Source organism: Lagenorhynchus albirostris, chromosome 2 (genome assembly GCF_949774975.1).
Source record: "Lagenorhynchus albirostris chromosome 2, mLagAlb1.1, whole genome shotgun sequence".
Taxonomy (NCBI): Eukaryota; Metazoa; Chordata; class Mammalia; order Artiodactyla; family Delphinidae; genus Lagenorhynchus; species Lagenorhynchus albirostris.
In genome coordinates, this window is record NC_083096.1 from 75,484,514 (window position 1) to 75,504,847 (window position 20,334).

A 20,334-nucleotide genomic window follows, 5' to 3' on the forward strand; every position below is an offset into this window, starting at 1 on the left:
ACATCGGCCCAGGATAAGAGGGCTGTCTCCCGCTCTTCTCCATCCCCCGACATGGGCAGGGCCTGGCCAGGGGTATAAATAGGTCAGACTGCAGGGCTTCCCCCACTCTTCCTCTCTCTCCAACTCTCTCTCTTCGGCACTTCTCTCTTGGCCTGGTGAGTTGCGGTCGCATGGCTGCACGCAAGTAGTGTGCAAGGGGTGTCAGGCCGAGGCTGGGGCAGGAGAAGGGGAGGCTGGTGGGGGCCAGATGTGCTAAGTGGGTCCAGATGTGAGATTCCAGTGTGGAGGCTCTGGGGAGGGATGTGTGTGTGTGCACGTGCACGTGTGTGTGCATGCAAGAGAGAAAAAACAAAAAGTGTGCAGGTGGCTGAGGGGAGCTATCGGAGCCGTCCTGTGGTTCTGGGGCTTGCACGCGTTGTTGCTGTAGCATGTTTTGGGGTGCGTGTGACTGGGGGGTATGCATGTTGGCTTGCGTTTGCTGGGTTGCCCTAGCCTGTGCGTGCACACTCACGGGGTGTAGGAAGCACAGTGAAGGCAGAGGGCGACGGCGGGCTTTTGTCTGGTCGTGTCCTAGGAGGCTCTGCCCTGCACGCAGCAGCCTGACCCAAGGGAGGGTGGCGTCCCCATCCCTCCTGCATCTGTGCCCCTGCCACCTCACCCTGCGCCTCCCCACGCTAGGCGCTAGGCCACTGGTTTTTTCCGCTACAGGGCCCTGGGCAGGCTGCCAGCAGCCTCGCCCAGCCCAACGACCCAGCCCAACGCTTGGAGGGAGAAGAATGGGCTGGGGTGGGGCTGCTGTAGACTGAGCGTGGGAGTGAATGGACCGCGTGAGGGGTGAAGAAAGCGCTCTTGTGGAGCTGGCTGTCCAAAACGCAGAGCCTGTGCCCCGGGCCCTGCAGGGGTTCGCTGCCCCAAGCACGGATTTCCCTTTGTGCACACCCATCCGCCAGGAGCCGAGCCCCACTTATTGGGCTGCCTCTATGGTGGGAGCACCAAGTGCTCCCTGAGGGATGGGATTGGGGTGGGCATTCTGAATACATAGCCGGGGGTGGGGTGGGGAAAATTAGGGTGTCTCTGTGACCCTGCCCCCAGATCCTGACTGCCGGCATGGCGTGCCCCCTGGAGAAGGCCCTCGATGTGATGGTGTCCACCTTCCACAAGTACTCAGGCAAGGAGGGTGACAAGTTCAAGCTCAACAAGTCTGAGCTGAAGGAGCTGTTGACCCGGGAGCTGCCCAGCTTCTTGGGGGTGAGTGATACAGCCTGGGAGGCACCTGTTTTCTGCGAAGCATTAGCTACAGCTGGCATCTATAGCTGTCGATCAGCCATCTTGCTGAGACGGGCAAGTCGGGGCAGAGAGCTTGCTCTGATTGCCTGGGGTGGAAGCACAGTGAGTACCCACTGCTCACTTCCTGGCTCTCTGCAGAAAGATGGCTGAGAACAAGCCGGTAGGCTACGGGTCAGACTCTGCCAGGTGTTTGCACAACTTAACTGGAGGTAAACTGAAGCTCAGAGAGGCCACGTAACTTCCCAAGGTAGTCAGTGTGTAAAGCCGAGATCCGTGAGCCAGGGCGTTCCGACGCTTGCCATCACTACAGCAATGAACAATTTTTTTTTTACGATTGTATGAAAATTGTGTGTCTTCTTTTTTTTTTTTAAATTGAAGTATAGTTAATTTACAATGTTGTGTTAGTTTCAGGTGTACAGCAAAGTGATTCAGTTATATATACACATATATATTTTTTCAGATTCTTTTCCATTATAGGTTATTACAATATATTGAATATAGTTCCCTATGTTATACAGTAAATCCTTGTTGCTTATCTATTTTATATATAGTAGTGTGTATCTGTTAATCCCATATTCCTAATTTATCCCCCCAACCCCAAACCATTTTTGAGTTTCTATTTGGCTTGTGGATGTGAAGACACAGTTATGGAGACCCTCATACACCTACAGACTCCCCCTGAGTGATCACAGATGCCATCCATATCAACCTTTGTGTAGTTTATACATTGCTTTCATGACCATTGTCTAATTGGATTCTTAAAATGACCTTGGCAGAAGATGCTGTGGTCCCCTTTATCCAGTTGTACCCAGGTACTCAAGATTTCTTTGTCTGAGGGGTGGCCTTCCTCCAGCCCTAGCCTAGCCCCCAGGGCTAGAGGTCCAAAGCTGGGCCCCCCAAGGAGTGGCTAAGCCTTCTTGGGCTCCCCTCTGGAGGTGCAAACCTGGTCTAGTCCTAGCTCTGGCCACTCCCACACCCGCCCTGCCCGGCCCCGACTTCTAGTTTCTACCTGCAGCCTCTTCTTCCTGCAGAAAAAGACAGATGAAGCTGCATTCCAGAAGCTGATGAGCAACCTAGACAGCAACAAGGACAACGAGGTGGACTTCCAGGAGTACTGCGTCTTCCTGTCCTGCATCGCCATGATGTGCAACGAGTTCTTCGAAGGCTGCCCCGATAAGCAACCCCGGAAGAAATGAAGTCTCCTCAGATGTGCGGGGTGGGGCCTGCCAGCTGGGGTCTTCCCTGTTGGCGGTGGGCACAGCGCCTCACACTGGCTCCTCCAGATGTGAGCACGATACTAAACAAGTTCAATAAAGATTCTTGAAAGCTATGAGGCTGATGGTCTGAGAGACTCTGGGGGCGCTGGGAGTTGAGCTGTGGTTTTGTGGCAAGTGGAGAGCAGACCAGAGAAGGTGGGAGATGGATGTGGGTGACTGTGCACATGTGTGGGGGACAGAGTTGACTGTGGATGGAGCGGAAGGCAGGGAAAGGGACCCCCAGATGCTTGGAACGGTAGGATCTTAGCCAGGGCACTCAACCATCCCACCTCCCCAACATTGCCTCTGGCAGGACCTCTGAGTGAGGCTGGGATGGGATCGAAGATCACATCTGCTCCTGGTTGGGGTCCGGAATGGAGTGTGGGTGCCCTGGGCGTGGTGGGGGAAGGGCTGAGTCATGGGGAGGAAGTAGTGAGGCCAGAGTGGGATGGGGAGGAAGGCTCAGTCCTGACATTTACGGCCCAGGTGCTGCCTGCCACCCCTTCCAGTGCCCTGGCTTCAAAGCCCAGGGATGGATGAATCCTACCATTCCACAGTCAGATCAGGGAGGTGATGTGGAGGAAGAGAAACCACAGTATGAGAATATCATCCTTCCCTAACTCCCATCTCTGTCCCAGGGGCCCTAGGATGGGATTCATTACCAGTTAGCAGTCATGCTCCAACAGAGGAGGACAAAGGATCTTGGGAGGGATGAGGGAAGGATAGTGGCTGGGGTGGGAGGGAGGGAGGTGGTGGGAGGTGACCATAGTTTTGGAGACAAAATTCCAGGCATAGGAATCCGATAAATGAAGTTGAGATTTTTTTCCCCCCAGAAAATATCAGGCATGGTATTAGTTCTCCTTAGGTTGAAGCCAACAGTTCTAGCCTGCAGTGAGTGGGATTGTGGTTAGTTTCCAGGTCATGCCTGGGTGGTACAGGGATCTTCAAGGAAGAGGTGAGTAGAGGGCAGGTCCAGAGGCAGGGAATGTCTTGTTCCCTTGACTTTTCTAGCTTTCCCCTTTCCTTCTCATCACATTGTGTTTTTGTCTCAAGTTTCAGAGGAGTGGGGTAGGTGACTCAGATGTTCCCTCAGAGTGTGACTATAGAGACTTGGGTAGAATTTTGATCCAGGAAAGAGTTTGCCACTTCCCCCTTCTCCCTCCCCCCAGCCCCAGTCTGCCCATCTTCCACGGAGTGCCCTCCCCTGGGCCTCCTCCTGCATCACTCCCTACTTCGGAAACTCCTGTTGCTTAGTGACCAGTCCCTGCTGCCTCTCTACCTTGGCAGCTGGGGGTGGGAGTGGAGTGGGGGGCAGTGGGGACCACCCAGGCAGGCTAGGGTGGGGCTGCAGCAGCAATAGGTGCTAAGCCCCTAACTCCATTCTGTTCTCATACTTGGACTGGTTGGTGGTAGAACAATGTCTGAGTCTCTCCTAGGATACAAGCCACTCTCCCTGATCCCCACCCTGAACCAGTTCCCCACAGTCCACAGCCTCTACCCCATCACCCAGCCCTATCCTTCCCTGATCTCTGCCTCAGTCCCTGATTCTCAGTTCTCCACTCCAAGAGTCTCTGACAATTCTTTCCCATGGTGATGAGTGAGGTTTAGAAGAAATCATTCATTGAAAAGCCTTTTAAAAATCTTAGGCTCCGTACTTGCTGATGACCTTGACTATGCCCTTGGCAGGAAACATCTTCCCCCACTGACTCCCATCTTGAGATGTCTGTTCTGCTTTTGGAGTGGGTGGGAGGGCCCCAATGCGGAGAGTGGCCTAGGGTATGGGTGGACACCCTGCATTTGTCCTGTACCTCCTGAATAGCCTTTCCAGGAAGCCTGGCTGTTGACCCATCAGATGGTGAGTTCTGGTTTTTGGTTGGGAAGACAAAGCTTCCAGGACTGAAGACGTGTGTGCCGTGGTAAACTCAGTGTGCCCCCCCCGCCGTCCCATCCTTGTTTGGAAACAAGGAAGGTGAGATTGGCAGAGGGGGTTTCTCCCCACCTGTGTCCCAGGAGGCTCTGACCTGGGCCTCCTTGTCTCCGGCCCCTTTTTATTGGCCCTCTCTCTTCCCTGGTTCCCTGGGGACTGGAGCAAGGGAATTAAAGTCAGAGACCAGTGGGAGGGAGTCTGCTTCTGCTGCGTGAGTTCTCTGGCTCTCTCCTTCCTTGGAGTCCTTCCTGCTCATTTATATGGTGGGGCAAGCTGGGCGATGAGGCCACAGGGTGACTAGCTCTGGTGACCTCCGCCAAGGAAGGCCGGGCCCGATGAATGGGCACGTGTTTGGAGAGAAGAGGGCAGAGTATTTGGAATCGTGGCCCTGGGGGTGGAGGTGGGGATCAGAACCAGCCAGGATGCTGCTGCAGATGCCCAGAGGCCTCACCTTCCACTGTGGTCCTGGTTGAGTCTCCTGGCAGTGGGGAGAGGCTGAGGGTTTGGGGTGGTAAGAGATGAATTTCAGGTCCAGTTCAAGAATCGTCAGGTGGGCTTTGGTCTGTAGGTAAGAGGCAGCAGCTTCTTCCTCCTTTCCTTGCTCCGGACTCAACACAGATTTACCTGTAGCCCCCAGGTTCTTGGGTGTTGGCTCCTTCCTGCCTAAGAGGGAAGTGGTTTCCAAGCTGAGTCACAGGAACTCCAGCTGCTTCTTCTCTTGGGCGGGAGTGGCTGTGCTGATGGACTGGGGGGCCCCATTCAGACCCAACCTCTGGATCCAGCTCTCAGAATGACCCTGGAGGTTTCAATAGGCCCACCCCCTTCGCTGCCTCGTGGCTGGTCTGTATGTTTGGTTCTCTGGGCCAGAGGCTGGACCAGCTGGACAAGTCCTGGCACCCCTCCCCGACTTCCTGTTGAGATCTTACCTTCCAGTTCTAGCCCCAGCCTCCTCCAACCCCTGGACTCTCTCTTTGCCCTGTCCCCCACTTCTATAATGGGACACTCCCTGATATTAGGTGATTCAGGGACCCGGGCCAAGGAGGGTGACTTGGGTGAGGACGGCCTCTGGAAAATGAGTGCCCAAGATGGACCGGGCAGGGAGAAAATCCTGACCCTTCACTGGCTCCACCATCTGTCACCAGTTCTTCTTTTGGGGAGGCCATCCTGTCACCCCTCTGTCCCTAGACCCTTTTTTCAACATCTCCTAAGCGGGAGAGTGTGCAGTGTCCTTCCGGCCTGGTCAGTCTCACTGCTCCTTGATTCTCACTACAACCTGTCCTGAGACACTGGGGTCCACTTGGGAGATTTTGATCTCATCGTGGGTTCCAGTAGCTGGTCCTTGAGGGAGAGGCTTGGAGGTGGGCTAGTGCTGGGGGGAAGCAGAAGGTCCAGCTTCCTGGGCAATGGGATCTTTTCCTTTCCCGTCAGCCCCCAGAACTGCACACCATGCTGGAGACGTCTTTGGAGAAGGCCCTGACCACTGTGGTCACCACTTTCCATAAATATTCAGGGAGAGAGGGCAGCAAACTGATTCTGAGTAGGAAGGAGCTGAAGGAACTGATCGAGAAAGACCTGTGTCTTGGTGAGGTAGGTGTCGGTCCCTCCCCTGCACTCCAGAGTCCCAGTGCTCCGTGCTCCATTGGCACCGTGGGGGAGGGGACGGAAAAAAAGAGGAAGCACTGATGTCACCCCCGAGGGCTTCCCAGCATGAGGTGGGAGGCCCAGCGTGAGGGGATACACACCTACCCGCAGGGTACACTAGCCTCAGCAAGGACAGGATGGCCAAAGGGTACAGACAGAGACCCAAGGAAGAGGGTGAACATCTTGGGCCGCGCCTGGGGATGAGTCAGGTCTCACTGGGAATGGAGACGGGCAGTGTCTGGAGGGTGGACCTCAGCGTGCACGATGGTTTAGAGAAGGAGATCAAGGAAACTTCCATGTTGAGGCGCGGCTCTCACAGCTGTGGAGGCTGTGCAAGGGATGGAGTGGGGGTGGGCAAGGTGATTCAGGGGTCCAGGTCAGCTGTGCACAGCTCAAGGGCAGGGCCCCGGCCTGGCTCTCCTCCATGTACCCGGCATGTCTGGGGCTCTCAGCTGGTGCTGACACGGGAACCAAAAGGATCCTTCTACTAGTTTGTGAACACAGTTTGGAAGGGGGAAGAGCAGATTCTTACCAGATGGAGATGGTGGGAGGGAAGCAACTGACAAAGGGAAAGGCCTATAAGGTAGTCATTATGTTATTATTACAGTTAACAAATAAATTGAGGCTCAGATATGTTATATAACTGTCTGAGGACACCCAGCTAGTGAGAGGCTGGAATTCCAGCCCGGGCCCATGTATCAACCTCCCTCGTTCCTTTAAAATCGGCCTGTGGGCCTCTCCTGTCGCATCTTGAACCCTAGTGGGCCTCCCCAGAGAGAAGCTCCACCTAGTGTGTCCCTGTGGACAGGGGACCAAAGCAGGCGTGGGTGTCACCAGGCCTCCCCTCTGGCCTTCCTGCCAAGCTCTCTGCATTCTGGAGTTAATGAGGACAGAGGGAGGGGCCATGGGTCCAGCAGGGTTAACTACAAGGGGACAGAGGCCCTGGGGAGGGCCTGGCTATAACAGGAGCCCAGACTGGGGACAAGGGTGGCGTCACAGAGACGCTGTTTCCATCTCTATGTCCCGAAGTCCTGTCTCCTGTGGAAAAGTTGGAGGTGAGGGCAGTGAAGAGGAGAGGGCAGGATGTGTCTGTATTTTCTTCCTGTTCCCCCTGAGGGTGCTGTCTCCATCCTCTTGGTGGAGCTGGGCTGGTTGGGCAGGGGACCAGACAAGGAAGAGGACTGGGTGCCAGGCACTCGCTCCATGCAGCTGTCCTGCAGGGACGGGATAAGGCTTGGATCTCGCTTAGTGCCACACAGTCACCAAGCCGTCTCTATTAGCTGTTGTATGAAATCTAGCTTATTATTTCTCTGGGTGGTAGAAAGTGTCGAGGGGAAGGGGGCTGCCCTAGCCTTCCTCTTGTAATTTATTCCGATTCAGGAGTCAGGTCACTGAGCTCTGCCTGGTGGCACCCTGAGCTGGGTGTGGCCTGGGGGGAGACTCTGGGGGTTGAGATGCTCCGCTGCTGACTCACCTGGGGATCAGCCTGAGGCTGCCTTCCCAGGGGTCAGGGCAGGGCTGGGAGGGGTGGCTGACCTGTCTCTCTACCTGGGCCCTCGAAGAAGATGAAGGAGAGCAGCATCGATGACCTGATGAAGAGCTTGGACAAGAACAGCAACCAGGAGATCGACTTCAAGGAGTACTCGGGGACTTCCCTGGTGGCGCAGTGGTTAAGAATCCACCTGCCAATGCAGGGGACACGGGTTTGAACCATGGTCCTGGAAGATCCCACATGCCGCAGAGCAACTAAGCCTGGGCGCCACAACTACTGAGCCTGCACTCTAGAGTCCACGAGCCACAACTACTGAGCCGTGTGCCACAACTACTGAAGCCTGCGTGCCCAGAGCCTGTGCTCTGCAACAAGAGAAGCCACCACAATGAGAAGCCCGTGCACCGCAATGAAGAGTAGCCCCCACTCGCCACAACTAGAGAAAGCCTGTGCGCAGCAATGAAGACCCATCACAGCCAAAAATAAATAAATGAATAAACAAATTTATTAAAAAAACCAACAAAAAAGCAAACAAAAAAAGGAGTATTCGGTGTTCCCGACCACGCTGTGCGTGGCCTACAACGACTTCTTCCTGGCGGACAACCAATGACTGGGCCCTGGCCCCTGACCCCTGCAGCTCCTCTCATAGACCCTCCGTGGCCCCTTGCCTTCCTCTCCCTCCCAGATGGACCCTGCTTCAGCCTTCCCTTCCAGCAGAGGAAATAAAGGTTTTTGATTCCAGGTGTCCAGGGCTGGTTTGGAACATTCTTGTCCACCTTGGCTGGGGGTGGGGTGGGACCAGGCAGAGCTTCTCCTTAAGTGGGTGGGCAGCCTCTGGGTGTTCACGTTCTGGGTTTCCACCCCACTTCCTGTTCTTCAGTGCAGACGTGACTAATCTTATCCAGGCTTAGTTTGGCCCTCCAGGAAAATGAGGAAGTGGGGCCAGGCTTTTGCTTGCCTCCAGGGAATGCTGCAAATATGCAGAGAAAGCTAAGGGGGAAAGTGCTCTGAGAGTGAGGACACTGGGGGTGGCTGGGATGCGGTCCCTGAGGGCAGTGGTGGACAGGCCACTCTGACTTGCCACCAGCTCACAGGAGGCCCCCAATGAGGACACTGGTAAGAAGGGGGAGTCTGGCCTTGACCTCCACACCGGCCCCCTTTCCTTCTCCTCCGTTTGCCCCCCAGCAACAAGCCCTACCATCATCTCTGGGATCCAGGGCTTTCTGCTCTCCCCACCTCCCTCCCCGTATCAAAATCCTTTCTTGGGAGAGGACCTGACAGACTTTGCATTGGAGGGTAAATAACTAATGACACAGGGCTTGACTCTGGTGTGTGTGTGCACTTTAATGGGCAAGAGGCTGCGGGTGCAATTCAGGTGGGGGGATGGGGGAAGGGATCGAGGGTGGTGGTATTTTTCCCTGGGGGGATGTGTGTTCTAGGTGTTCTCTCTCTCTCTCTCTCTCTCTCTCTCTCTCTCTCTCTCTCTCACACTGCCCGGCTCTCCGCCTCCTCCTCTTGTCACATCGCGACGGGGCGCAACGTGAGTTTTGGAGATTAGGTGGGAGCTCGAGGTCACTGGGCTGGCCGCAGTCTCCCCTCGGCGCCCCCGCCCCGCGGAGCCCCGAACAGCCCCGGGGCAGGAGGCGTGGAGACTTTTCGGGCGAGGATGTTGTGTAAAGGGCGGGGCAGGGTGGGGCGCGGGCGGGCAGTGGGCGGCCGGCCTCCCGGAAGCGCCGCTATAAGGCTGGCGGGCTGGCCACAGGGCCATCCCCCTCGGCCGCTCCTTCTCGCTTCGCTGCAGTCGCGGTGAGTCCTCGCTAGGCAGGGCAGCCCCCGTCCTTCGGGGCCAGCCCGCCCCGGGTTAGTCCGCCCGCATCCAGACTGGGGCCGGCAGGGAGAGGCGGGAGCGGCCGGGCCGGCCCGGGCTAAGGCATCCGGTGGGGCGGCTCGCCACTGTGGCCCTTCTGGGGTTGGGAGAGTGAGTCCCAGGGTGTGTCCGTGCCGCAGTGTGTGGTCCTGTGAGGCTGTGTGTGTGTAGGGCTGGGTGTGCAGCCTCCACCCTCACTCACAACATATTCCCCAACTTTTCTTGGAACCCCTGGAAGACAGTTCTCAGCTGTGGTTCTATTTGTTCCTTAGAATTCTTGAACAACCTCTGCTCTGGTCCTCTGTAGGGCACTCACCTCTTGGCCTTAGACTCTGCCCTCTCCCTCCTCTACAAGCCCTGGGCTGTCTCCTGATGTCACCTGACACTTAGTGGTTTGGCACGGGTAGTCAAAGGGAGTTGGGGGGGGTGTGGGTGAGTGAGAAGGCCCTGCTGCCCAGCGCTGAGCAGCCTCTCTGCCCTCAGCTCTGAGCCCAGCCTTCAGCCATGGCGTGCCCCCTGGATCAGGCTATTGGCCTCCTGGTGACCATCTTCCACAAGTACTCCAGTCAGGAGGGTGACAAGAACACCCTGAGCAAGAGTGAACTGAAGGAGCTGATCCAGAAGGAGCTCACCATTGGCGCGGTGAGTGAGCCTCCCCAGGCCCCCTCTCCCCACCTCTCGCCCTTTAGAAGCAGGATTCGGAGAGGGTGAGGTGCCAGGTGCATGACTCAGGCTTACCCACATTCTGGGGCCCTAGACCATGTGCCTTACTGGACCACTGGTCCACACCCCTGAGGGGCTGGGGAAACTGGTAGCCTGGTATTCACTCCTCCTGAGTGAGGAACAGAGGAGAAGTAAAGCCAAGTGAACCCAAAGTGGGCTTGGATCTTTGGTGACAAGTGAGCAAGCCATTTGTATGAGAGGGGGCTGCCTGGGAGGGGGAAAGGCAGAGAACCCAAGGTCTCAAAACCATTGAGTCTGGATTTCCCATTCTAACACGTTAGAAGCTGCAGGATGCTGAAATTGCAAAGCTGATGGACGACCTGGACCGGAACAAGGACCAGGTGGTGAACTTCCAAGAATATGTCACCTTCCTGGGGGCCTTGGCCATGATCTACAATGACATCCTCCGGGGCTGAAAATAAATTGGGAAGGTGGAGACACCCTCCAGCTGGCCTGTCTAGTGGTGGGTAATTGTACAATAAATTTTTTTTTTTGGTTAAATCTATCCCTGTGTCCTGGCTTCCCAGTGATTTCCGTTTCCTCCTCTGCTTGGTGCTACATGGCCACCAGAGGGTTTTCTCACAGTGACCTCCGGGAGTGACTCAGTGACTCACCAGGCCAGGGGAGCTGGTGGGAGGGTCCACAAAATGGCGGATGCACCCTAACAAAGCGGTTGTGAGCTCATTAAGTTGCCTTTATGTGAATTAGAAAAAGATGCCCACTCTGGGTGAAGCCATCTTAAGGAAAGGCTCAAGTGGTCCCCCGTGAAAGGGGTTCTGAGATGGGCTTGGAGAAGGAAATGGTGCTTGAGCCAGGATGTGATGAGTCCAGAGTGTGGCAGAGATAGTCCTATCAGGATCTCTGAAGACAAAGACGTGTTTTTCCTCTGGGCGTGGTGAGAGGGGAAGGGCCAGAAGGGCCTTGGGTCGGGGCCGGTCCACTTTCTCACCACAGTGAAATAGGGGCAGAGAAGGCATATCTGGCATTCCCAGAGCCTGGCCGGGGAGTGTTCTGATATTCCGTCAGAGACCACTGCGGACGGACGCTGTATGGTTGAGTTCGATTCTGCTGTCTATGCCCTGGTTGGTCAAAGGTGGGAGGCACGCTTTAAGAGTCTGTCCCTGCATTCAGGGACAGGGTCCTTTGTGCCAGGGGTGGTGGTCTGAGAAGCTGGCAGCTGTGCGAATAAATGACTCATGGGGTGTTCATGAAAGGGGTGGGCTGAGGGTCCTCGGGGTGGAGTGGGGGGGTCTCCGGGGCTGGGCAACTGCGCCTTCAAGCCTTTCTGTCAATATTGAGCCAGCCCATCCCTACAGCCTCAGCAGAAAGAATCACCCCAGGTATTCCACCGGAGCCAAGCCTGGCTCTCAGCCCCCATCAGGGAAAATGACTAATTGTCTGAATTATTGTCTGAGTTCACTGTTTGCATTAGCGTTTTCAGGCAGGCGGGTAGGGGAAGGGGGTAAATTGTGTTTCAGGGCCATGGGGCAGTTCTGTCCCCTCCAGGCCTAAAGTATGCCAGGCAAGTTCCTCTGTATACTCTGGGGACCCCAGAGGGAGACCATATCCTCCTTCCCTTCTTACTCACCTCCCCACTTCCCAGGGGGCTCAACTCCGCTGAATTGAGTCTTCTTCCTCCAGGGGGTGGGGATGAGCCAACAGTCCCAAGAGGGCTGGAAGCCTCACCTCTTGGCGTCCCTCTAGTGGCCTCTCCTTCCCCGCAGGGACTAGGGACTGGCACAGCTGGGAACCAGGAAGGGACCCAGGTCGAGCTCCCGGTCTGCACAGCCGTGTCCAAGCCTTGGCTCTATCCGCCCCCGCAAAGATACCTTCCCGGCGTCGCAGCGGCCAGCATAATGGGGCGTGGAGCGAGCGCCCTCGTGTGGACAGAGAGCAGGACGCCGCGGGGCCGTTGTGGTTGGTTTTCTCGAACCCCTAGGGAGGGGCCCGTGGCGGAGGGAGCCAAGGTGGAGCCCTTCCAGTGAAGAGGAAAACACCACTTGGTGCTATGGGAATGTCAGCCGGGGGATCTTTTGGCTCCCAGCAATTAACCCCCCAATAAAGCAACTCGCAACTCAGCCTTTACCTAAGACGCACGTGCCACGAGCAAGTCCATGAAAGGAAGGCGGTTTGCAAAGACAAACAATCTGAACCCTGTCCCCCGCCCCTCCCGCTTTCAGGGCCTAGAAGACCTTCGTACAAAGAGGGAGGAGGGGTCATTTCAGTGGGTGAAGACCTACTGCCCTGCCCAGGGAGGGGCTGCTCAGACAAGGCCTTCGGTCATACATCTGCAGGGAGCTCTGGTGGGTGGGCAGGCCGAGGGCTTTAGGAGAATCGGTAAACTTGCACAGTTCACCTGCTAAATAAACAGGCGTGTCCTTTAGCGGCTGCCTTTCCGTAATAGTGGAGGGGAACAGGAACACGGATTTAAAAGATAAAACAAACCCCCAAACATGTAGCAAATCTTTTGTTTGCTTTGAGGGTGTGGTCTTTAAGGCTTTTTTGAGGGATGGTGGGAGGAAGCAGTATTTACAACGGAACCTGGTGGGTGCTCTACTCAAAGGGTGGGACTGTGTGTGGAGGGGGCACAGACTGGTCACTTTTTATTGCATTTGCCTCCAACGGATGTAATGGAAATGAAGCCTTTAGTTCACTCTGTGGAACAGGGGCCTGGGCTTCGGGTAGAGGGAGACGTTCAGATGTGAGCTGGGGGCTTCACATCCTGTCCCTTTGCTGAGGCTGATCCAGGCCTCTGGTGGAAGTGGCTCTGCGTTCCCCTATGCCCCTCGCTGAGGCTCCTTTTTCCTTCGCTGTGCATAAATGGGCATTAATCCTACAACCTAGTCAGCCCGACACCCAGGAAGCTGAAACAGCGGCACCACAGCCCATGTCTGTAAGCTGGGGCGGGCCCCAGTGGGAGGGGTTTTGGACTGAGTCACCGTATGTAGCTCTTTGTTCTCTGCCAAGCATATCTGATACTGTCGGGAATAAAGCCACTGTACGTTTGTATAGCGCTTTTATTTTTACAAGGCACTTTCATATCCATTCTTTTGTGATGCTCAGAAGGTTTATGTGTAGTACGTATTATTAACCCTGTTGAACAAGTGAAAAACCAGTAGAGGACTAAGTGCTTCCACCCAGGGCAAACTGTAAATTCAGAACTGGGCCCTCTCCCTTCCCTTTGCCAGTTCATTAGTGCTTATCACATCATGACATAGTCTGGCCATTTCTTCTTCATGTTTTTCTCTTAAATGTTTTAATCACATATTGAGAGTGTACAAAATGACTTATAGAAATAATCAGTGAGTCAGGGCTGCCTTGGCCTGTGTCTTATCTTGGGCTAGGTCTCATTCAAGGACCAGACATTCAAAGGCAAGTGACAAGGAAAGATGGTTTTTCACTACTTATAAAGGGGGAAAGGGAACCGGTTCTCCTCTCCTTCTGAAAGGGTCTCCTTGGGAATGTTGCGGTGCTAAATCCTAACACCACTCTCTGGAATGTAAATAAAATTTCTCTAGGAACGAGATAGCTCCAGGAGTCTCCAGTTTTTAGGTCCTAGAGATCTCTAAATTCTGAGTCTTCATCTCTTTTGAAGTATAAATACCTAGAGAGGAGCTTTCCGGTCTCCTGAGCTCCTTGGGGCTTAACCTTGGGACCTAGTGCAGGTGGTAAGCATTTGACTCTCTCTCTTTGGGAAACAAGAGAAGTTTTATTATCCTTTTGGATCAAGCAATTAACGACACAAATGGCTGTGAGTCTAATCCTCAAGGTCTGTGAAGAGTCCCAGGAGGCTAGGGTTTGTACTGGGGCACTGAGAAATTCACTGACAAGTTTTATTTTCTTGCACTCAAATAACCAGTGTTAATAAACTAGGATGCCTTATTCCATAGCTTTCTAAAAAACTGTATAAATATAGTTCCACTATAAGACATGTGTATGATGTAATTGCATTATAAAAATGGAATCATGATATATATATATATTTCTCTCATTTTATGTTTTCTCCATTTAACAATATATCACGAAAATTCCTTCAAGTCAACTGGTAGAGGTCTAAATCCTTCTTTTTTTTTTTTTTTTGCAATACGCGGGCGTCTCACTGCTGTGGCCTCTCCCGTTGCGGAGCACAGACTCCGGACGCGCAGGCTCAGTGGCCATGGCTCACGGGCCCAGCCGTTCTGTGGCATGTGGGATCTTCCTGGATCGAGGCACGAACACATGTCTCCTGCATTGGCAGGCAGACTCTCAACCACTGCGCCACCAGGGAAGCCCTAAATCCTTCTTTTTAATGGCTGTAGGTTATTGCACGGTACAGAAGCACCATAATTTATCTGATCATTTCCTATTTCCTATTTCCTAGTGGTGGGCATTTCCTACCCCCAATTTTTTCACTACAAGCAATAATAATATTGCTGAATAAACATCTCTGTATACACATTCTTAAGGACTGATGGTTTTATTTATTTAGTACAGAATCCCAGGAGTGAAACTGCTGGCTTGAAGGGCATATACATACTTAGTTTAAATAGCTATTGCTATATCACTTTCCACAACAGCAGTAACAATTCACACTTCCCATTAGTGGTAAATGATCCAGCATCCTGGACAGCCTTAGGCAGTATCATTTGAAAAAGTTTTAGCCAGTCTGATAGGATCTAGTTGATTTTGAACTACAAGAGCTCTAGTGGGTTCTCGGAGGTAGCTTAGGGGCTTGCCCATGGTGGCGTGGTGGCTCAGACAGGGCAGCTTCTGGCCACTCACCCTGTTTTAGCCAGAGCTCTGTATTTTTCGTGGACCAGCCTCCTGCATTTTGTTTGCTTTTAAGAAAGGGTTCCAGGGAATGTTTAAAAGCCCTGCCTCTAAGCTATGGGTGTGTGGTGGGTATTGAAGGTTTTGAATAGAGTGATGATTTGTTAAAGGCCTGGACTTCAAAGAGATCTGGACCCTGGGGAACAGGCCAGGAAGCTGCTGGCCACTGCAGGTGGGACAGTGAGGATCTGACCTGGAGTGCAGTGGGGTGGCAGGAAGAGGGCAGGCAGGTGCCCAAAGATGAACAGGTAGGGTCTGCTGGATGTGTGGCGGGGGTGGAGTCGTAGAGGCTAGCAGGCCCCAGGTTGGCACCTGGGTGGGTGGCCAGGAGGCCTGTGATGGCACTCCTGGAGCAAGCACCCCAGTCTTCCTGGCACTTTGGGACTTAACCTGCGGACCTAGTCCAGGTGGTGAACAGGGACAGACCCAGAGGAGCCTGAAAAGGGAGATGGGTAAGGGGAGGTGGGGTGTGTGTAGGGTCAGCCACTGGCCATTGCTCAGTGGGATGCCCAAGCAGACCCTTCTCCCTGTCCTCTGAGTGCCCTGCCTGTGTCCTCCCAGAATCTAGGGGAGAGCAACCCAGCCCTCTGTCCAGGGGGAAGGGGAAAGGTGGGGAGGGCCCTGAGGCACCCCCTTACGCCTCTCTTCAAGAAGGCTACACTCACAGCATCAGAAGGTTCTCCTGCTTCCAGGTCAGTGTAGGGCTTTCAGGTGGGGAGACCTGCAGGATGCTTCCTCCGTGGAGGTCTCCCCCACCCACAGTTCTTCAAGCCTCCAAAAGCTAAGTTGCCACGCCCATCCCTTAGGACACCCCACTGCTCTTCTTATATAAGGATGTCCCAGCATTTAGGCCCTTGGCTTTGGAAGCTAATGGAGCTTTCCTATGCCAGGCTCTGCCTGCTCTGGGGGGTTCTGGGTTGGGGGGGCAGTTCTAGACCTAGGAGTGGGGACGCTGATGAGTGTCCCAATCCCGGTTCTTTCTCTGCAGCGTGTGACAGCTGTGACCGATTTCCTGACAAATTACCTAGGAACAAGGCTGCCTTTGACTTCCATGGGCTCTAGGTACTTTTGCCTCTGTGGATCCTCCATAGGAAAATATTAAAAACTGTATTTTATGACTGTGTTGGTATAAAGATAAATGTGAACCAAGATGGAATCATTATTATATATTCATTATTAGTATCTTCAGGTTTCTTGTACTTTTAAACGAAATGAAAAATGTTTTCGGGGCCCTGGGCACAGTGCCTTCCATGTATAATGGGTGCCCTGCGCCCAGAGGCCAGCATCTCACCCAGAGAGTATTGTCATTACAAGAAAAAAATAGCCTAGGGACTTCCCTGGTGGTCCAGTGGTTAAAACTCTGCTCTCCCAATGAAGGGGGCACTGATTCGATCCCTGATCGGGGAACTAAGATCCCCGCATGACGAAAGGCATGGGCAAAAAACCAAAAAGCCCAAGAAAAAATAGCCTTGTCTCTCTCTCTTTTTTTTGTGGGGGGGGAGGTATGCGGGTCTCTCACCACTGTGGCCTCTCCCGTTGCGGAGCACAGGGTCCGGATGCACAAGCCCAGCGGCCCTGGCTCACGGGCCTAGCCACTCCACAGCATGTGGGATCTTCCCGGATCGGGGCACGAACCCGTGTCCCCTGCATCGGCAGGCGGACTCTCAACCACTGTACCACCAGGGAAACTTGTCCCTCTCCCTCTTTTAAACAGCTTTATTGAGGTGTTTCTCTGTGAGAAATTAGGATCTCACAGAGACATCTGGCCTCCCATGTTCATTGCATCATTACACGCAATAGCCAAGATCTGGAAACAATCTAAGGGACGTTCAATGGATATATACTCAATGGAGTATTATTCCTTCGTGAGAGAAAAGGAAACCCTGCCATTTGTGACAGCATGGATGGACCTTGAGGACATTATGTTAAGTGAGATGTCAGACAGAGAAAGACAAGCCCAGTATGTTCTTACTCATATGTAGAATCCAGCAAAGTTGAATTCAGAGAAACAGAGAATAGAGTGGTGGTTACCAGGGGCTGGGGGTTGGGGGAAATGGGGAGATGTTAGGCAAAGGGTCAAAAGGGTCTAAACTTAGAGTTGTAAGTTTAAGTTCTGGGGCTCTAATGTCTAGCATGATGATTCTAGCTAACAGTACTGTGTTATTAAGTACTTGAATGTTCTAAGAAAGTAGATCTTAAATGCTCTCACCACAAAAAAGAAAGGGTGACTATGTGATGGCATGCAGGTGGTAGCTATGCTATGGCAGTCGTCATTTTGCCATATAAACATTTATCAAATCAACACTTTGTACACCTTGAACTTAAACAATGTTATAAGTCAATTATGTCTCATAAAGCTGGGGAAAAAAACAAACCAAACCAAATAAAGCCAAAACACACACACAAACAAAAGCTTTATTGCGATATAATTCATGCATCATAAAATTGACACTTTTAAAGTGTACAATCCAGTGGGGATTTGGAGGGGGGTTAAAATAACAGAAATTTATTCTTTCACGGTCCTGTAGGCCAGACGTCTGAAATCAAGGGGTTGTGGGTAGGGCCACACTCCCTCCAAAAGCTCTAGGGGAAAATTGGTTTGTTGTCCCTTTCGGCATCTGGTGGCTGCTGGCGTTGCTTGACCTGAGTCTGCACCACTTGTGTCTGCAGTCTTTGCCTCTGTGGTCGCACTGCCTCCTCTGTGTCAAATCTCTCCTGGCCTCACTTTTTTTTCCCAGTTGAAAAAAATTATAGCAAAATACAGGCATACCTTGGAGATAAGGCAGGTTTGGTTCCAGACCATCGCAAAAAAGCGAATATAACAATAAAGTGAGTCACACAAATTTTTTGGTTTTCCAGTGCATGTAAAAGTTATGTTTGCACTATTACTCTATTAGTACAGTATTATGCTTAAAAAATGTACATACCTTAATTTAAAAATACTTTATTGCTAAAAAATGCTAACCATCATCTGAGTCTTTGGCGAGTCATAATCGTTTTGCAAGCTTACCATCAAATATCACTGATCACAGATCACCATAACAAATATAATAATAATGAAAAAGTTTGAAATATTGTGAGAAATACCAAAATGTGACACAGAGACAGGATGTGAGCAAATGCTCTTGGAAAAATTGGGCCTATAGACTTGCTTGACACAATGTGGCCACAAGTCTTCAGTCTGTAATAACCACAATATCTGTGAAGTGCAATAAAGTGAAGCCCAATAAAATGAGGTATGCTGTACACATAACATAAAATGAACCTTTGAAAAGTGTACATTCTGTGGTATTAAATACATTCACACTGTTGCACAGCCATCTCTACCATCCATCTCCATAGTTCTTTTCATCTTTTGTAAAATCGAAACTCTGTATCTATTAAAGAGTAATTCCCAATCCCCCCTCTTTCCCCAGCTCTGCTTTCTGTCTCTATGAATTTGACTAAGTGTTTTGTACAAGTGGAATCATGCAGTATTTGTACTTTTAGGACTGGCTTTATTTCACTTAGCATAATGTCCTCAGATTTCATCCATGTGGTAGCATCTGTCAGAATTTCCTTCCGTTTTAAGGTGGAATAATGTTCCATTATTTGAATATACCACATTTTGCTTATCTATTCCTTTGTTGCTGGACACTTGGGTTGCTACTGCATTTTAGCAATTGTGAATAATGCTACTATGAACATGGGTGTACATATAACCCTTTGGGACTCTGCTTTCAATTCTTTATTTTTCCAGGTGTAGCAGAGGCAGCTCCTCTCCACCACCCCACTAGGTGTCCTGGGGTGCTCTTTGGTTGTACAGTTGTCCTAGAGGTGCTATGGAAATCTGTTCTCCTAGTGTGTGAGTGTGTTTGAGTGTGTGAGTGAGTGTATGTGTGTGTACAGCTGTGGCAGAGTGATGACTGTCACTGGCCAGGCATTCCTCACTGGGTGGTCAGCTGGTAGGGTGCTTGGTGCAGAGAAGGAAGTTTTCACTCACAGGAAGACTTGAACCTTGGGTGCTGATGGTGTGAATACTGAAGGGTTAGCCAGCAGGGGCTAGGTTCCACCCCATCTCATGGAAGGCCCTTTGCATGGTCCCTTCCATCAGCCCTGTTACCCAGCACCCCCTGGACAATGAATGTCTGACTCCCTGACAATTCTTTCAGTTCTGCTCTCCCCAGGTACCCACACTGCAGACTCCACTTTCCTTCTCTCATTTTTCCCTGGCTCCGCCAAGCTCCCTCCCACCATTTTCATTCCTTTACCCCAGAAACTCTGTTCTAACTGTACCTTAAATTCATAGCAACAGAAAAACCAGTTGAGCCAGGAAAGCTCATTCTTAGTGATTGTTATATGAGAGCAAAATATCAATACCTGTGTTTTGGTTTTTATTGTGCACATTATTAAAATATGGGGTTGAATACTTGTATTCTATGTAAAAGTTTTCAGAATTTATAACATTAAAACACTGGAATTATGTATTAAAATATTTCAAAAAATTAGAAACACATGACAAAGTGTCAAATAAAAGCAAAAACTTCAAATATAAACATAAACATAGAGATGCATTATTCTTCCAATCTAAATTAGTAGGTAAAATTAATAAAATATTATTCAAAAAGTAAACCAAACACTATATAAATATAAAGAAAACTTAACTTTGAAAAAAGGAAGATGAAATGATATCTTTAAAAAAACACAATCTTATTACTATGAACAATTATATGTGAATAAAATGGACAACTGAGAAAAAGTGGATAAATTTCTTGAAATATACAATTTCCCAAGACTGAATCAGGAAGAAATAGAAAATGTGAACAGACTTATTTCCAGTAATTAAATTCAATCAGTAATTTTAAAACTCCCAACAAGCAAAAGTACAGGACTGGATGGCTTCACAGGTGAATTCTACCAAACATTTAAAAAAGAATCAGGGCTTCCCTGGTGGCGCAGTGATTAAGAGTCTGCCTGCCGATGCAGGGGACACGGGTTCGTGCCCCGGTACGGGGAGATCCCACATGTCGCGGGGCGGCTGGGCCTGTGAGCCATGGCCGCTCAGCCTGTGCGTCTGGAGCCTGTGCTCTGCAACAGGAGAGGCCACAGCAGTGAGGGACCCACGTACTGCAAAAAAAAAAAAAAAAAAGAATTAACACTTATTCTTCTCAAACTATTCCAAAAAAATAGAAGAATATGGAACACTTCTGAACTCATTCTATAAGGCCAGCATTGCTGATACGAAAACCAGATAAAGGCACCATAAAAAAAAGAAAATTATAGGCCAATATCACTGATGAGCAACATAGGTGCAAAAATCCTCAACAAAATATTAGCAAACTGAATTCAACAATAC

General features: G+C 51.5%; 3 protein-coding genes across 4 annotated transcripts; all 3 read left to right on the forward strand.

Annotated features, from left to right (window-relative positions):
• S100A4 (S100 calcium binding protein A4) lies at nucleotides 1–2,617 on the forward strand. 2 transcript variants are annotated; one of them, XM_060138387.1, is made up of 3 exons: nucleotides 1–155; nucleotides 1,093–1,248; nucleotides 2,319–2,617. In XM_060138387.1, exons 2-3 carry the CDS (start codon nucleotides 1,108–1,110, stop codon nucleotides 2,481–2,483), a joined length of 306 nt encoding a protein of 101 aa, XP_059994370.1. In that variant the 5' UTR covers nucleotides 1–155; nucleotides 1,093–1,107; the 3' UTR covers nucleotides 2,484–2,617. The 2 variants fall into 2 exon arrangements, with proteins under 2 accessions (XP_059994370.1, XP_059994374.1); XM_060138391.1 differs by having other exon boundaries at nucleotides 119–155; nucleotides 1,068–1,248.
• Nucleotides 2,618–5,260: 2,643 nt separating this feature from the next.
• Nucleotides 5,261–8,285, forward strand: S100A5 (S100 calcium binding protein A5). Its single transcript, XM_060142335.1, has 3 exons — nucleotides 5,261–5,314; nucleotides 5,899–6,057; nucleotides 7,674–8,285. Exons 1-3 carry the CDS (start codon nucleotides 5,261–5,263, stop codon nucleotides 7,818–7,820), a joined length of 360 nt encoding a protein of 119 aa, XP_059998318.1. The 3' UTR covers nucleotides 7,821–8,285.
• A 982-nt stretch (nucleotides 8,286–9,267) lies between these two features.
• S100A6 (S100 calcium binding protein A6) lies at nucleotides 9,268–10,695 on the forward strand. The gene is made up of 3 exons (XM_060142336.1): nucleotides 9,268–9,406; nucleotides 9,951–10,109; nucleotides 10,472–10,695. Exons 2-3 carry the CDS (start codon nucleotides 9,972–9,974, stop codon nucleotides 10,604–10,606), a joined length of 273 nt encoding a protein of 90 aa, XP_059998319.1. The 5' UTR covers nucleotides 9,268–9,406; nucleotides 9,951–9,971; the 3' UTR covers nucleotides 10,607–10,695.
• The last annotated feature ends 9,639 nt before the right edge of the window (nucleotides 10,696–20,334 follow it).